At 33.7% G+C, this 18,008-nt stretch overlaps 1 protein-coding gene across 1 annotated transcript in view; it reads left to right on the top strand.

The window, feature by feature from the left end:
* Positions 1-4,275: 4,275 nt before the first annotated feature.
* LOC123560705 (aquaporin AQPAe.a-like) overlaps positions 4,276-18,008 on the top strand; it is a 115,837-nt gene continuing 102,104 nt past the window's right edge. Inside the window, exon 1 of the mRNA XM_053553152.1 lies at positions 4,276-4,689. Coding sequence (XP_053409127.1) covers positions 4,456-4,689 — 234 coding nt within the window. The 5' untranslated portion in view covers positions 4,276-4,455. The remainder of the gene's footprint in view (positions 4,690-18,008) is intronic.

Below are 18,008 nucleotides of genomic sequence, written 5' to 3'. Positions count from 1 at the left end.
ACATGAAAAGCCTGCTTTATTCTTCTTTTCGTCAGAAAAGAACAAGCATTTCCAATCTATTCCACACATCATACAAATATAAAACTTGTTCCTTACATTTAAAAAAAACTTTTTTTTCAGTTACATCTATTTTCCCCACAACTTCAAATAGTTTTTATATATTTCTTTTTCTCCGTCTTGAATGACATCTACATATTTTGGGGTCGCGGCTCCATGAAACTGAAGTTGCTATTTTAAGTGATATACCGGAAATCATTGCGTAACTATTATGTAAATGACATGATAAAACATAGGTCACATGGGTAATCAAGACCGTAACTTAATTTCTAAAGTGTTTCCTAATTAGAGTGGATCATAAAGTTATTGAAGCAAATAAAATGGCTTTGATGTGATATACATTGTACATAAATACCTTGGGTCATTAATACCATTAAAAGAACGCACTCGGGATTAATATATCACGTGGCGGAGCTGTTTTGTGAATCAAAAAATAAACAGTTCACGTGATATCTAGTATTTTAAAATCTATAAGAATATTCGTTGGAACTTTAATGGACATTTCCTTTTAAAACGACGAAAGTGCATTTACAAAAAATCGAAATTCGTAAGATATGAATCAAATCAAGGACTGTTGCTACACACCGAAGGAAAATGCCTGACATAAATCTCTATTTTTTGTTTCTTATGTATACATGCTGGATCATTTTCATATCGAAAATGTATTGCAACAATTTTAAGATGATTATTATTATTATTATTGAATACTGAATGAATTGATCCCCATATGAGTATAATTGGATACAAAATCAAAGTCTGACCTTTGTTAATTGAACATTTTATTTTCAACTTCGACTTTTAATTATATTTTAAGTATCATGTAAACTAATTGCAACATGTAGTAAGTTATGTGAGATCACGTTAGGAAAGAAACAAAGTCTTTGTTATTACCTAATTAATTCATGGAAAATATTATACTTTATTTTTCTTAACCTAAATTTGTCGAGATCAAAATTGTTGAATAAATAGTCTATTAATCTAAAATCATCAATGATAATGCGCATAAGTTAAAGCTGTGGGTTTGCTAAGATCTACATACATTTTCCTTTGTCTTTCGGTGGATATTTACTATAAAACAAACTCTTTATTGATCAAATAGATTAAAATACATTCTTGCATAAAAACTACTTTTTTCACTGGATCCGCCCATGTATAAACGGGAGAAAAATCGTGTGCAAACAAGGCAATTCACGTGCTGTTAATACATGATTTTTATTTTTGAAATGCTTTGCCAGGGGCGTATGTATGTATTTCTGCGCAGACTGATATTTGGCATCTGCATCTTGTTTCTTCCATAATAACCTTTTCTTGTAGCATTGTAGATACAATGTAATCCATAGTATGTTTAGCTGTATCAGTTTCCAACCCCAAACGTACTGCCTCCATCAATGTACGCACTAGCTTCTCTTAGAGTTTACTCCCTTTACAAAGCGTCTGTTCAGTTATTGTAAATAACTGTGAATAAATAAGTATCGCGTATAACTTGTGCTATCGTCCGTTTTTAGGTATTATATTAATGATTTTTGTTAGTATCAGTCGGTTTGTTTTTACCTGATTGTTTGTAGAATTCATATAATAAACCTCGAAAGCTAGTCACTAGCTTCGTACTCATCCGTACTCTGTTTGTTCGTACTCAAAATAATTCGAATGTAAAGTTGTTATTCTTAAAATAATTGTGTTCCTGTTTATCAAATTTTTTAGTTATATGCAAAATTATGTGTAATGTAACGTTTGTAATAACTAAAAAATAAAAATAAGATGCTCAAAAACCTTCAAATCACCCTTTTAGTAGTGTTGTTGTTATGTGTGCCCCGGTTATGGATATTTAAAACATGTTTACGGTTTCCAAGAACAAGAATGGTAAATAAAAAATGTACCGGAATCGTCAAGTCATCACATATGAAAACAATGCATTTAGTCGTCGTGTAATGTTTTTTTATGCAAGAATAGCGACAATACACGTTTGTTTTGTGTATTAACGCCTGCAGAAGCCCTTGGGATATGTTTGTGACCTCGACCTTCGGTCTCGAGTGTATATCAAAATCCCCTTGATCAAAATCCCCTTCACTGAAAAATGACTGGGTGTTACAAAATCCCCTTAACACATTTGCAGGGGGTATCATAATCCCCTCTGTAATTAACATTATAGATATATAGATATCAGTGCTCCAAATTATATTATGTTTGCTAAAGGCTTTGTATTTATGTGCTTTATGCTATCAACTTTTAAGTTGTATATTGTTGTATTTGAACTTGATGAAAGAAGTAAAAATCACAGAGGGGATTATGATACCCCCTGCAAAAGTACGAAGGGGATTTTGTAATACCCTGTCATTTTTCAGTGGAGGGGATTTTGATCAAGGGGATTTTGATTGTCTCCCTCGGTCTCGGTCACAAACAATCCCGCGGGCTTCTGCAGACGTTAATACACAAAAAAACGTGTATTATCCCTACATTTACGGCACTTTTACACTTTTACATAGAACTAACTTAAAGGAAGTTTCGTTTACCAATTATTAAAATTAAAAGTATTAAAAATTACAAAAATAGAGTACTATTATGAAAATAGCAAACTGTTAGGAAAAAATAAATAACCATTTATTGAATATTTCTGCCATGCGCATCTTTAAAGCAAATAAATATTCTCGATTAACTAAATAAAATATTTAACAGATATTGAAGTAATATCAAAAAATATGAAATGTTATTAGTTGACGGCAACTAAATAAATATTCTCGATTAACTAAATTAAGTATTTAACAGATATTGAAGTAATATCAAAAAATATGAAATGTTATTAGTTGACGGCACTTTTACACTTTTACATAGAACTAACTTAAAGGAAGTTTCGTTTACCAATTATTAAAATTAAAAGTATTAAAAATTACAAAAATAGAGTACTATTATGAAAATAGCAAACTGTTAGGAAAAAATAAATAACCATTTATTGAATATTTCCTTTTCCGTCTTCCAGTCTTTCTTCCCCAAGGATACTGGTTTGAATTTTACTTTTCGAGTTTAAAAGCTGCACTCAAGATCACATCTAATTCAGTCGATCAGATAATTATTAAACGGTTATACGAGTATGTGATATCGGCCAGCCTTGGGATACTCGTTTAAGGCCTAGATTCACTACTATATAAGTGTCCCCCTCCCAAATCCAATATACAACTCCCATCTTATCTGCTGCTTATCAGCGATTATGTAACAGTAACTGATTAGAGGGCAATTAGCACAGCAGGGACCCCAACTAGACCATGAAGATGTGTGCAGTGGAGTTGAAAGAAATTAATTTTTCTTCAGTGAATGTAGAATGATATTATATAATAACTATTACTTTAATGTTATAATAGATAATAATAATAATAATAAAATAATCATAATTATTATTATTATTATTATTATATACAGGATGATAAAATATACAGTAATAATATTGAAAATAATAATGATAATAAAACACAAGTATAGTGAAAACTTCATGAGTTCTTTGTGCTGACAAACAATATTTTTACAATTGGAAATTGATTTTCTTGTATTCATGTAATCAACATTATTTAAATATAAAATTATTGTGTTCCATCTATACTCAATTTTCATTTTCAGTACGTTGCCAAAAGAGACTTTTTTATGCTTTGCTTTGTAACTTTGAAATGCACATTCTGTTTTAGACAAATGTTATTTACAGTATTCTGTAAGCTTTAGATGAGTGAAAGTCACATTTTTCTGAAATATCACAATTCTCCAGACAGAATTTGAAAAAATAAAAACTTGCATATTTTCTTTAAGCAAGTTTCTCATTATTTCATTATTGTGGAAATAAGTTTCTGATTTTTTTATTATTGTGTTTGATCATCAAATGTTTTTCTTCACATAGAAATGCAAAAAAAAAAAAAAAAAAAAAAAAAAAAAAAAAAAAAAGAAAAAAACAAGTATAACTTTAAAAGTTATCAATTATTCATTAATTTAAAATAAATTACATTGTTTCCACTTCTCACTAATTGATACACTTGTAAGGTAGACTGACTCTCCAATAAACAATGACCCTTGTTTATTGGAACCATACTGTGATGGTCATTAGCCCCCAACAGTGCAGGTGAAGACAGAAATCCCTTGGCCCACTGCCAAAATCTAGGCCTTTAATGAGCCAGTGCGCGATGATGATATCTCAAGTGAAATGCAAACACTACGGCTTTGTGGGACGTAAATTAAACGACTGTAAATTCTTTGATTCTGGTACAATAAATGTTGCAGTGCGTCAAGATTAACATCGAGGAGAGTTATATATGATTCCACTTTATAAGCACCTTTTGAAGCGAAGATATCTATGTTTTAGTAAATGAAACTTCTATATATTTCGCAGTTGGAGATATTGCAAATTAATATAACTTTAGCAAAATGGAAGGGTATTTTATGCACATTGCCAATCATCTTGAGAGAATCCGTCGGACCGACAGTAATGCACGAAGGCCTAACAATTTCACCGGGAAAATAATTCAAGAATTAAAATCATGGGAATTATGGCGAGCTGTGCTAGCAGAATTTGTTGCTACATTTATGTTTGTGTTTATTGGGACAATGTCAGCCGTCGGTATTGTGCCAGTGGTGGACGACTGGGCTAAAATTGTCAGGGTGAGTTAATTAAAAATATCTTATATCCATCTTTCAGTGAAATATTTTATCATTTGAAAATTACTTCCATGTAGATTATCCTCATCAAATGTATTTATCTTAAGTAATATTCCGACGAATACAGCAGTGCGGTGTGAAGTCAGACATTTTAAATGAATGATGGCGTGCAATGTTACTATAAAAAGTAACAGTGTTTATAATCGATAAAAAAGCGTATTTGCTGTAAACACCGACGATAGCAATAGTGTTCATGTTGATGGACTTTTCACGTAATTTAAGGAAACTCTTTTCATGAAAGCCTGAGAAAAAGGAACAGTATTTCATTGTCTTTTTTCTTTCATACGACATAACCCATTCAAAAGATGCCTTACAAAGTTAGTTTCCTATTCTGAAATTAACCTGTCATTCAAACAAAGTTTTTATTGGCTGTCCAGCGCTTGTCGGCTTCATAGCAAAAACGAGCTTAATACGGCTGCGCCAACAAAAAGTTCGGTATCTCTATCTCCCAATAGAATATTAGCGATATGCTATATATTTCGTTTACACCTCACTTAAAATGTTATATATGTCTCTTACGCTAATGTTATTTCTTAACGCATAAAATAGTAGAATTATAGATAAACTTGCAGATGAGAACAGATTATATACGAATAAAATATATATGGAAACAAACGGACACAAAATAGACATTAATGGCACATTCCACGTACAGAGTGACCACCAGAAATACTTCTGATGAAAGTAATTTGCATTTGTAAACAATATTGTTATTGTAAATTTATGACAACACTTTGTGATTATCCCATAGAATTACAAATATAACGCGATTTAAAGTATATTGGCACAGAATAATGGAAGTTTTGCTCAATTTAACATAGACTCATAAAACCCTGTCTCTATTTTTTTTTCAATTAAATCGTATGAAAACGGAAAAAAAGAAAAGAAATCATTCCATTAACAAACTTCGTTAGTATCTCCTTAACGAACTTACAATATTTGAATATTTACGAATTAAGGCATTTAGAAAGGTTTATTCAACTAAATAGGACGTTTGGGAATGCTACTTAATTTTTCCTTATGCGATTTCGGCATTTCCCGACGAGTATGGGAGTCCGTGTGTTTGTGGCAGCCGGCGAATGCCGAAGTAAGATACGAAGATTACAAAATCGCACGGGAATTGCCGAGCGTCCTTACGGGTCAACTGCCTTAAATTTAAATAAGTCGGAAGTTTTTGATAGCGATAACAGGTTTCAGGACGCAAAATTATTTTTCTTTACCAATCTTAAGAACTCAAAGCATGTAATAGGATTGTACAGTTCGCAAAAATTCTCGACTAGGTTTAGTTTATCGAACTGGAAAATCGAAGGGTTTTTGGGCCATATAATTTCGAAACCTTGCAATATTGATTCCATTTGCCGTTAGTGAAAAATATGTTGTATTTCAGATCGAAAATTCTTAGGTGTATAATAAATATTTAATACCAAAGTCTACTGAACCATTATTATAGTCATCATCTGTAAAAAAATTATTCGACAATAAGAATACACCACTATCAAGACAACTTAAAGACACTGTTTGTCCCACTACTCTATACTAAACTTACTCTGCATTATTTTGAAAAGACAAAAACGTTCACCAACAGCGCGTGCTCACGAGAATCTTGTTTATAAATGTTTTCCCCTGTTTGTGCATGTCCGAAATCGGCAAAAAAACAAAGGCTTTATGCAAGAATGAGTTTTTAAAAAGAGAAAATAGCGACATTTTATAAGAAAAAAAAATATTTTTTCATTTTCATGTATTCCCCTTCCACTGCCGTTTATGCCAATTACGATGGGATCTGACTGTATTGGTCATTACTCTATAATACATGTATACAATATGATAGTCTCATGTAGCCAATCTGCGGTGATGATACGTCAAGTGCAGTGTAAACACTCTAACTATGTCAGTTGTAAAATATAAGATTGTAAATTCTTTGAGTCTGGTACTATAAATGTAACAGGGAGTCCACATTGCGGCGTGTATATTATTTCAATTCGTGAGAAACTAGTTTTATTTTAGAATAAGACCCTTTAGATAGAGATATTCCAACAGTACACCAGAAAATGGAAGGATACTTTTTGCACGTTGCCAACCATCTTGAGAGAATTCGTCGGACTGACGGTAACTTTCTAAGGCCTAATAATTTCACGGTGAAAATAATTTAAGAATTAAAATTTGTCGCTACATTTATGTTTGTGTTTATTGGAACAATGTCAGCCGTCGGTATTGTTCCAGTGGCGGACGACTGGGCCAAAAGTGTCAGAGTGAGTTCATTTTTTGTTGCATACACGTAATTTTGCGGTTTTTTTTTCTTTTCCAGTGTGAGGCCGTTCTTACCCCATAAAATGTATAATTCATGGCAAAATTTAAAAAACGCATTTTGAAAAAAAATGCCCCTGTGACAATGAGCCAAGGTTAAAGTCAGCATTTAGACATATACATTCATGGCTTCCAGGTCCGCATTTTATTTATTTTTTTTTTTAAAGAAAAAATATTTCCTCATCAACGATTGGTCGTCTTTTTGGCAAGTGTATAATCTTCAAAGCACAGTTGCAAACCGTTTACGCACAACAAGCAAGCAACGGCGTTATAAGCGGTTGTTTTCTCTCTATCCTAATAGATCTCGCACATTTTTGGCATCAAAGTCTTCCTCCTAAAAATAAACAAGCAAACCGTGCCAGCTAAAAATAACGTCACAAACGGTCAGAACATGCTAGTTCAATCCTACTTAGTTACTTTGATGCCAAAAATGTGATAGAAAGAAAACCACCGCTTTGTACGCCAGCAACGTACATGTCAGAATGCTGATTTTCGCTTTGCTAATGGCTTATTGTCAAAGAGGCCAAAAAAAATAAAATGAGTTTTTGGCTTTTGTTTTCTCAAAAAAAACTCCCCCAAAAAAACATTATTGTAATACATTTAAGAAGTGTATATGACTCATGGACCCATACTGTACCTTAGGTACGTTACTTCCACCCATGGATATTACTTTCGAAATAATGTATAGACAGAAAAACTGTGTTTTAACGTTATTAATGCACGAAAAGAGGTTAAACATCCGCGGAATACTTTCATGAGAGCGTAGCCCGAGTGAATTATTCTGGCGACGTATAACCGATTTTGAGTGTATTGATTTAAGTAAAACACGATTTTACTGTACCCTTAATCTAAAACAGTAGATACAATATAGTAGCGTTCTTTTTTGGTCGCAACAAAACCATTGACATCAGCGTACGTTAAAGTGACGTCATTTTAGCGTAAGCGTGTTTTAACAGAAACAAGCATAATTATTAGAAATGTTGATACTGCATTGTGCAAAATGTTTCTTTTTAATAATACCGTAATATTGCCCCCGTATTCTAGAAGCTATTTGCAATTACTAAGTGACATCGTGTTGTGTTTATTTCAAAACATAAGTTACACCTCTAGGCCTATTCCCACAATTTTTTGCTAACCAGGTCTATGATATAAAATATCAGAAATAACATCTACAGTAAATATTTAGTCTCAAACATGAAATTATATCAATGATCATATTCAAAAGCATTTTGATACTGATATATCCCAAACAGTATCAATTTCTTCTACACTTCACTTAAAAATAATGCATTATGGAACTTTATCTGTACATTTCGCCAAGACGAGATTATAAGAATGATTCTTTCACTGGTTGTAGGTGCAGATGGGAACTTCCGGTCTCGAGGGAAACTGTTTAGACGGTAACGAGGCTCCTGCCGAGTTACCGCGTAAATAGTTACCCGAGAACCAGATAATCCCATCTGCACCTACAGCCAGTGATTTAATCTTTTTCTTGCATACCATATTCAACAAATGATTTTCTTATAGCACTTTCTTCTTATAGTAGCGTATTAACAAAGCGCGGGAACTTTACGTCCGTAAACAGGAAGTACGCCATGACGTTACAAAGGTGAAAATAACGTAATAGTTCCGGTTTTGTTTAATCATCTGCAGTGAAACGTTATGTTATTTCCATAAAATTGCGTTTTCTGAACAGAGAAATATGTTATAAGGAACAAAGAGAAACTATCAAGGTATTTGATTTTTATCTCGTTTTACGTAAAACATTATTATTATTACAAACATCTTCTGCACATATGTAGTTCGTTACACGTCATTTACAGCACGAGAGTCATCTTACACTGTGTTCCTTTGTTTGTTCGTATTGTCCTCTTGTGTAGGCTTTGTGTGTGTGCGACTGTATGTGTGTGTGTTCCTTTGTTTGTTCGTTTTGTCTTCGTGTGTTGGCTTTGTGTGTGTGCATGTGTATGTGTTTGTGGTGTGCACGTCTGCGTGCTGTAGGTTTCGTTTTGGGGAGGCTGCGATTTTGGTACGAGGCATTCCCTGTTTGATACTTTGTCTTTGTTTTTACACCCCAGGGTGTAAGATGGAGTTTTCCAGCACCGGCGAAATCACCAGAAATCCCAGTCTGGTATGCAAGAAAACTTTTTTTGTGATCAAAACTAAGTAAACTTTCATTTACTTGAGTTTGTGTGTGAGTCGTGTGGATAATACTTAACATCATCAAACAGACAAGAACAAGATAGTGAAAAAGTAAAAATTTTTTTTCCTTTTTTTTTTTGGGGGGAAAGGTATGAGGGGAGATGTAAATCCTATATAAAACCCCACTTGCACATCGTCTTTTTCTGAAAAAATTCTTGTAACGTTTAAATATTTTTTGAGTATTATGTAACACAAACCTTTAGACCACCCTGTGCATATTTTAACAGAGTCAGTGGCCATAACTCTTGTGTAGCAAAATGAAATCCCTAAGAAAACCCAAGGTGTACAACTCCACATGTTTCATAACAGCCTTTTAATGTTTCATGACCCTAGCTCAGATTCCTTCTGAAATAAATGCAACACAAACTTTTAGGCCCAGGCCCTTTATACGTATTTTAAACTAAGACAAGATCATAACCCTGCACATCCTGAGTGAAATCCCAAACAAAATCTCACGTTACAACTACACAGCTAAGAAACAATCCTTGGTATGTATGACCCAGTTCGGACTGCTGGAAGGACGGACGGACAGACATCCAGAAGGGAACAAGTGAAAGACGAATGGGGCAAAAACTGACACTATTTAATAACACATTCCACTTACTGAGCGCACGCCACAAATTTCTTCACGCGGTTGATGGTATTATAAAGTGTCACCAATATTTATGATCAAAGTCATTTGCGTTTGTATTGTAGATTTTTTGCAATACTTGAGTTGCGTACTCAGATTTTAACCTAACTACTAATTTATAAAGATAAGTTCCAACATGTCACGTAAATGATAGAAGTCCAAAGTAGATTGATCTTATTCTCTAAATATTCGTGAAGTACGGGTATAAGACTGCATACGGCATGAAATGTGACGGCTTTCATGTTTATACATCCTCGGTGACAATTTGCAAGTTGAAACGAAAATAGGGGTTTAATATTTGTATACAGCAATTAGGCGTCGTTATAGGGTAGAAGCCAACTAACTATTTACTGGCATTTCTCAAGGAACTAATCAACCCCTATTTTTTTTTCTTCTTTTTCCGTCAATTTGTGATAAGACTTTCTGAAAAGTAGGTGAAGCAAAAGGGTAAAAGTGACGATATATTCTAGCATAAAACTGCCGTTTTGCCATTCTCAGGGGATGTTTTATCAGGACAGTAAACGTGTATTAACAGTGAGATTTTCGCGCTACACTGACATTCCCGCGCATTTCACGAACAGTCAATGACGTATTCATTTTGTAGCTTTTTACACGTTTTGTGTTAGGGTACATAAATGATTTTTTGATCAATGGAAAGGTTATAAAACAAGCAATTTATTGATTACTTTTAATTGTTATTTCGAAATAAAATGGATTAATTATGAACGCTTAACTTACACTGTTTTTCTAAAGGTTGTGAAAATCACTACGCCGCTTTTAAAATTATATGTCATTTAAAACGGTTATTCATTGAAAAAAGATATTTGGATACAAAAATATGAAGATTGTTAGTATTTCAAATCTTTTTGAATTTTGAAAATCCATAAATGAGCAAAAAAGTTATTAAAAATTAAAAATTCTGATTCAATACGCAAACGGTGTTAAAATCATTTGTTTTGCCAACCACCAGATAAACAGATGTTAATGCGTGACGTCACGGCGATCTCTCCTATTAGCCCTCGGGATACCGGGCTTAGGCACCAACCGGTCCTTCGGGATTCTTCAGGAGTTATAACATGAAAAAACATGCGTCAGCACAATGTAAGAATATGTTAATCAGATTTGAAGTGGTAATTCTTCATAGGAAACAATAGAGGTTTAGAGTTATTTACCTTAATCCATAACATAATGTATAGTAGTCGCAACTTGACCGCGATGGTTGACCTTAGGCTGATTATTCATATCGATTATTTCATTGTAGAAATATGGGGTACTTAGAGTAGCCGTCAATTTTAAATTTATGAATGCAAAGAGCCGAAGCGTTTTACGTACACTTCTTTTCAATAATAGGTTGTATCTAATTACATATTATAATACAAAGGCCAACCATCGGGGTCAAGTTGCGTCCACTATAGTATTGTGCATTTTAATCGACCTGGCGGGGCGGGGTTTCGCGACGGTCCACTGCATTATTGTGACGGATATGAAGTATATTCGGCAACCTTATTTCTTTTTCAGTGGCCATCTACCTTACATTGTAACCAATGTAGCGTTGAATTTTAGTCATTGATTAAACAATTATATTGATCTAACGGTTTTGCTCGTTGATATTACCATTATTTGCATAAGCCAGAGATTACAGTCCGTGTATGATAACTTCGGAGTGACGTTTCGGACGAGTCCAATTCAGGAGGGTAATCGATAATTATCACTATCTAAGTGCACACTTTTATATTATACTACTACCTGGAACACTTACTTTGAAGTAGAAGATTAGTACCGGTCGTAGAGCGTTAGCCTTACATGTGCGATTCTTTTATATTTCCATTGTCGCGTTGGTTCGAATCCCACCGTGATTTATACTTTTTTTAAATCTTTGCTTTTTATCTATGTTTTAATTACATTTTTTTCAAAGACAATTGAAAATATTCAAAATGCAGTAAAACAGCACTATGGTATACAATAACGAACTGAAATATGGAAAAATGATGATGCTTGAAATAACCTTCAGAATAGTTTGTAGTATGTATTAAGCATCATTCTTATACTGAACAGTGTTTCTCTTTGTAAAAAAGACGTGGACGCCTCGGACATGTTGACTACACTGATACTGGCAATATACCAGTGATGAATTTAACCTGCACGAATTTTCCGAGTGTTTTCGTGACTATGCATTCATAATACGATGTGTTTACACAGAGCTGATGCCTGGTCCCCTTTAAACAGAAATTAATTCAATAATATTTCTATCTAAATTTATTCCAGGAAAAATGAATGATTATGGTGGTTACCTTGAAAAAGAAACAAACAAACAAACAAAAATCACTTTCCTCGATTCAAACCTACGGCCCGCAAAATTCGATTTTTCAAACACCAATGCTTAACCACTGAGCTATCGGGACTGACAGACGTGTTGCAATAAAATATACCCAATATTATTGTTTATGTAAGCTGCTTTACCTATTTTGTTGGTTTTATAAGTCCAGAAAACATAAACAAATGTGACGTCACTCCGAAGTTATCATACACTGACTGTAACTCCGCCCCGACTTACAATAGTTGTAGTAGTATTGATAGTACTTATAATAGTTGTGTCGGTAATGTGTACTTAGAGTGTACGAGGTTTACTCGAATAGAGACGGACAAAACTGTTTACAAGTGTTTTAATTAGAAAAATAAAAGCGTTTTTATGATAGTAACATTGGTTTTTATAAAAGTAGTAAAGGTAAGAAATGTAATAAAATTCTTCATGAAACAGAATAGTATTATAATTTGCCCCAAATTTATGAAACAGCGTTTCGCTTTCTAACAATTGAAAGTTGAGCTTTTTGAACTGTAAAAAGTCTCGCTTTGCTGTTCGTTAGAGGAAATAAATGCGCATTATCCTCACGACAACTAGCAGTGGCTCGGGTGGAGTTCTGTTACACAAACACATGATTTCAAACAATAAGAAATAATAACACCACTTAGGCCAAGTACAGGCTAACCTGTTACAGCCATCACACTGTCCTTCTAAGGAAAATCGTTTAATTGTCAGTATTCAATTAGTGCGTGTTGGCGGCAATTCTATCTGAAAATGTAAATGTAACTGTTTCACAGAATATTTTTTTTTTTGCGAACAAAAGGATTTTTGAGAAAACAAATCTTTGTCTTAAAACTAATTATTTGTCGCATTGTACGACATGCAGGATGAAAGTTGTCAGTATTCAAGGAAACATCGCATCAAGAAGCCTCTTGTAGTCTTGTTTTTCATTGTCTACGCTGATTGCATTCAGCTTATGAATTTGAAAAAAGCTGTCTGAAAGGTTAAAGCAACCATTCAATATATGACATATTATGATTTTGACCTTCATTTTGTTTTATAGGTACACAGAGACATTTTACATGTCAGAAATATATAAAAAATTATACTGTTTAATTCGTGGAGTTTTAGCGCTGAGTTTGTTTAACTCATTAAATTAACGAATATTCAGCTGACTTGCCAAGGGCTCCATTTCGTTACGGTCAGTCTTTGATATACTATTTTTACTGCTACTCCCATATAAGAACCATATTCATAATTTAAAAAGATGAAGAACAATCTTTTTATTTTCTTAAATATTTTAAGTTTATTTTAAATTTAATTGAACATTTGTTTTATATTTGGAATTTTTGTTCTGTTTAATTTTACAACTATAATGTGCTGTACTCATATGTCAAATCTCTCAAGGAAGTTTTCAACTACTTAATAATAATAATAATAATAACTTTATTTAAAGAGGATAACATATTTGGCTATAGCCAGTCTAACATATGGTCCTCTAACATAATAATGTAAAAAAATCATCCTAATATATACAGTGAATTGAAATAGCCTGGTGATTATTTTATGGCATGAGAAAACGCATATTTTCAAACTGAAATTTACTACAAGACTATGTAAACTGTTTTTACTCTATGATATATGTGGCATGTTTATGATTTATGTTACTGGAAATATAAACAGTAAATAGTTCGGTCTCAATGATTGAATCATATCTCTGATTCCTGATGTCATACCATAAAAATACAAATAAATTATAAATGCATTCTGACATCTACAATTTTATATCTCGCAACATAAAAGAGATAAACGTGTTTCTTTTTCTTCTTTTTTTACTTTTATACGAAACTTTTTATGTGTTACAGAATATTCTAACATGTCTCGATTTGAAGTCAAGCTCTGTATAATTAAGAAATAATCAAGGCCTTCGAGTGGTTTATCGTCCGATTTACCACGGTTCAGAGTTCAGATGCGTAGGAATTGAACCACGAGGGTGTTAGCCCAAGTGGTAAAATACTGAAGCACCTGAACGATGAACCGTGGTAAATTAGACGATAAATCACAAGAAGGCCTTGATAGTTTTCATTCTGACATGCTCATTGAAATATTTTAATAAATATTATGCTGGACTTCATTTACTCGAGGAGTAATGTGTCGGACGTCATGCGACAATTTGACGTCATAATTGACGTTATAATGATCTCTTACCGGTCCGCGCGTCAACCGTTGTTTATCGCAGAATATACAGAGCTTGATTTCCTTCTTTGTTTAACTGGAAATCAAACCGAGTCATGTTAGAATCTACGATACACAACGGTTGACGCGCGAACCCGTAAGAGAGCATTAAGACGTCAATTATGATGTCAAATTGGCGCATGACGTCCGGTTCATTACTACTCGAATAAATGGAGCCCAGAATAATTTTACTAAAATACTTTATTGACTGTAAGAATGAAAACAATCGTTCACATGCTTAGATATTAAACCACTCGGGCTAACGCCCTCGTGCTTGAATTCCTGCACATCTGAACTCTGAACCGTAATAAATTAGACGACAAAACACTCGAAGGCCTTGATTATTTGTTAAGTAAATTATTTAATAATGAACACCTCGCCAAGAATATATACTTATCTATGCGATAAGTGTGTCTTTATATATTCGAATTACAACATTTATTGGCACGTTTCTCTTATCTTATACGACCGTATTAATTTTGGGACGGAGTTTATGGTATCATAAATACGCAAATACCTCTTATCAAAACCGTTTGTGTTTATACTGTAGATTTATTGCAGCACTGAAATTAGAATTGCCTTGCCACCCATCGTAAATTCAGGTTTTATCATAACTGTTGCAATAAGTAGTAGTAGTAGTAGCAGTAGCAGCAACAGCAGCAGCAGCCATGTGGTGGCCGTAAAAATGTATTCCCAAACTTGGACTCAGTTTTGATATAATTTCTGATCCTTTTCGCTCATAGAGTCCATTTAATTTAGTATATGTGTATAACAGAATTCTGCATAATTCATATCTGATCGAAAACGTATATTTTAGAGATATTTGATATGCCATAAGTACAAAAATAAAAGTCTAGTTATCTCTTCATTTAACATGGATGTTTTATATAATCAGAAATACAGAAACATTATAAAGCCAGATAAAACAAAACAAATCCAACTCAAATCGTTTTCCATCAACTTTCAACATCCTTTGATACGTTTTACGGTGACCCATGCGCGTAGCTTGGCATACTCAGTTACTCGGCTGAGTAACATTTAAAATCCAAAAATAAAAAATAAACAAGAGGACCATGATGGTCCTGAATCGCTCACCTCTTCCCACATGACCCAGTTTTGAGTATGACGTCGTTTTTTCTATTATTTTACATAGTGACCTAGTTTTTGAGCTCATGTAACCCAGTTTTTAACTTGACCTAGATATTATCAAGATAAAAATTCTGACCAATTTTCATGAAGATCTATTGAAAAATATGGTCTCTAGAGAGGTCACAAGGTTTTTCTATTATTTGACCTATTGACCTAGTTTTCGAAGATACGTGACCCTGTTTTGAAATTTTCCTAGATATCACCAAGGTGAACATTCTCACTAATTTTCATGAAGATCTCATGAAAAATATGGCCTCTAGAAAGGTCACAAGGTTTTTCTATTTTTATACCTAATGGCCTAGTTTTTGATCGCACGTGATCCAGTTTCAAAAATGACCTAGATATCATCAAGTTGAACATTCAGATCAATTTTCATGAAGATCCATTAAAAAGTATGGCCTCTAGAGAGGTCAAAATATTTTTCTAATTTTAGACCTACTGACCTAGTTTTTAATTGCAGTTGACCCATTTCAAACTTGACCTAGATATCATCAAGATGAACATTCATACCAACTTTCATACAGATCCCATGAAAAGTATGGCCTCTAGAGAGGTCACAAGGTTTTTATATTATTTGACATATTGACCTAGTTTTTTAAGGCACGTAACCCAGTTTCAAACTTGATCTAGATATCACCAAGGTAAACATTCTGACCAACTTTCATAAAGATCCCTTGAAAAATATGGCCTCTAGAGAGGTCACAAGGTTTTTCTATTTTTAGACCTACTGACCTAGTTTTTGACCACATATAACCCTATTTCGAACTTCACCTAAATATCATCAAGATAAACATTCAGACCAACTTTCATACAGATCCCATGAAAATTATGGCCTTTAGAGAGGTCACAAGGTTTTTCTATTATTTGACCTACTGACCTAGTTTTTGATGGCACATGAACCACTTTCGAACTTGGTTTAGATATCATCAAGATGAACATTCAGACAAACTTTCATACAGATCCCATGAAAAATATGACCTCTAGAGAGATCACAAGGTTTTTCTATTATTCGACCTACTGACCTAGTTTTTGATGGCACATAACCCACTTTCGAACCTGACCTAGATTTTATCAAGGTAAACATTCTGACTAATTTTCATGAAGATCTCATGAAATATATGGCCTCTAGAAAGGTCACAAGGTTTTTCTATTTTTAGACCTACTGATCTAGTTTTTGACCGCACGTGACCCAGTTTCAAACTTGGTCTAGATATTATCAAGATAAATATTCAGACCAACTTTCATACAGATCCCATGAAAAATATGGCCTTTAGAGAGGTCACAAGGTTTTTCTATTATTTGACCTACTGACATAGTTTATGGTGGCACGTAACCCAGTTTCAAACTGACCTAGATATCATCAAGATGAACGTTTTGACCAATTTTCATGAAGATCTTGTGAAATATGTGGCCTCTAGAGAGGTCACAAGGTTTTTCTATTTTTAGACCTACTGACCTAGTTTTTGACGGCACGTGATCCAGTTTCAAACTTTACTTAGATATTATCAAAGTGAACATTCTGAACAATTTTCATGAAGATCTTATGAAATATGTGGCCTCTAGAGAGGTCACAAGTTTTTCTCTATTTTTAGACCTACTGACTTAGTTTTTGAGGGCACGTGACCAAGTTTCGAACTTGACCTAGTAATCATCAAGATGAACATTCTGACCAACTTTCATAAAGATCTCACAAAAAATATGACCTCTAGAGTGGTCACAAGCAAAAGTTTACGGACGCACGGACGGACGTTCTAACGAAACGGTATTTATGTGACACCCCCATTGTTCTCTCTATTGTTCTAACAGTCACATAAAAAGAAAAAAGTCACATAAACAGAACGGAATGAATGACATCAAAGAGAAAGCACCCTTATGCAGTCACTTAACCATCATTTCGCGGGCACGGACGCACGTACGCACGGACGACGGACGACGGACACCGCGCGATCACAAAAGCTCACCTTGTCACTTTGTGACAGGTGAGCTAAAAAGGCTAAAAACTTCATAGAAGCAATAAATCAAAGTACTGAGAGGACTGATGGGGGCAATGCTTTGCATTTTCAAGACTTGGTGTAACCCATTCATGTCAGGGAAGTACATGCAGGCATTATGTAATGCACTTGTGTGTGGCAAGAAATGGAGTGGTCACAATTTTTACAGTGCACAACAATAAAACTTATTAACTTTGTTGTCAATACACTTCTATATTTTGTTCTAAAGGTAAAGATAAAAAATCTAGTCTTGTTCAGTAGCAGTTGTTCATTGACAAACAAAAACCTTTCATTTCCAGGTTTGATAAAATGAAAACGATAAAGCTATAAAATGTATTTTAATTTCTTCAATACTTCTGTTTGCACTCTATGTCCTGACATCATGTGTTCTTGACAGTCTAACAAATGTGAAAGTTTAAAGGAACAGGGAACCCTTGAATTGACACTT

This window comes from Mercenaria mercenaria, chromosome 10, assembly GCF_021730395.1.
Source record: "Mercenaria mercenaria strain notata chromosome 10, MADL_Memer_1, whole genome shotgun sequence".
Taxonomy (NCBI): Eukaryota; Metazoa; Mollusca; class Bivalvia; order Venerida; family Veneridae; genus Mercenaria; species Mercenaria mercenaria.
This window is presented reverse-complemented; position numbering and strand designations above follow the sequence as displayed.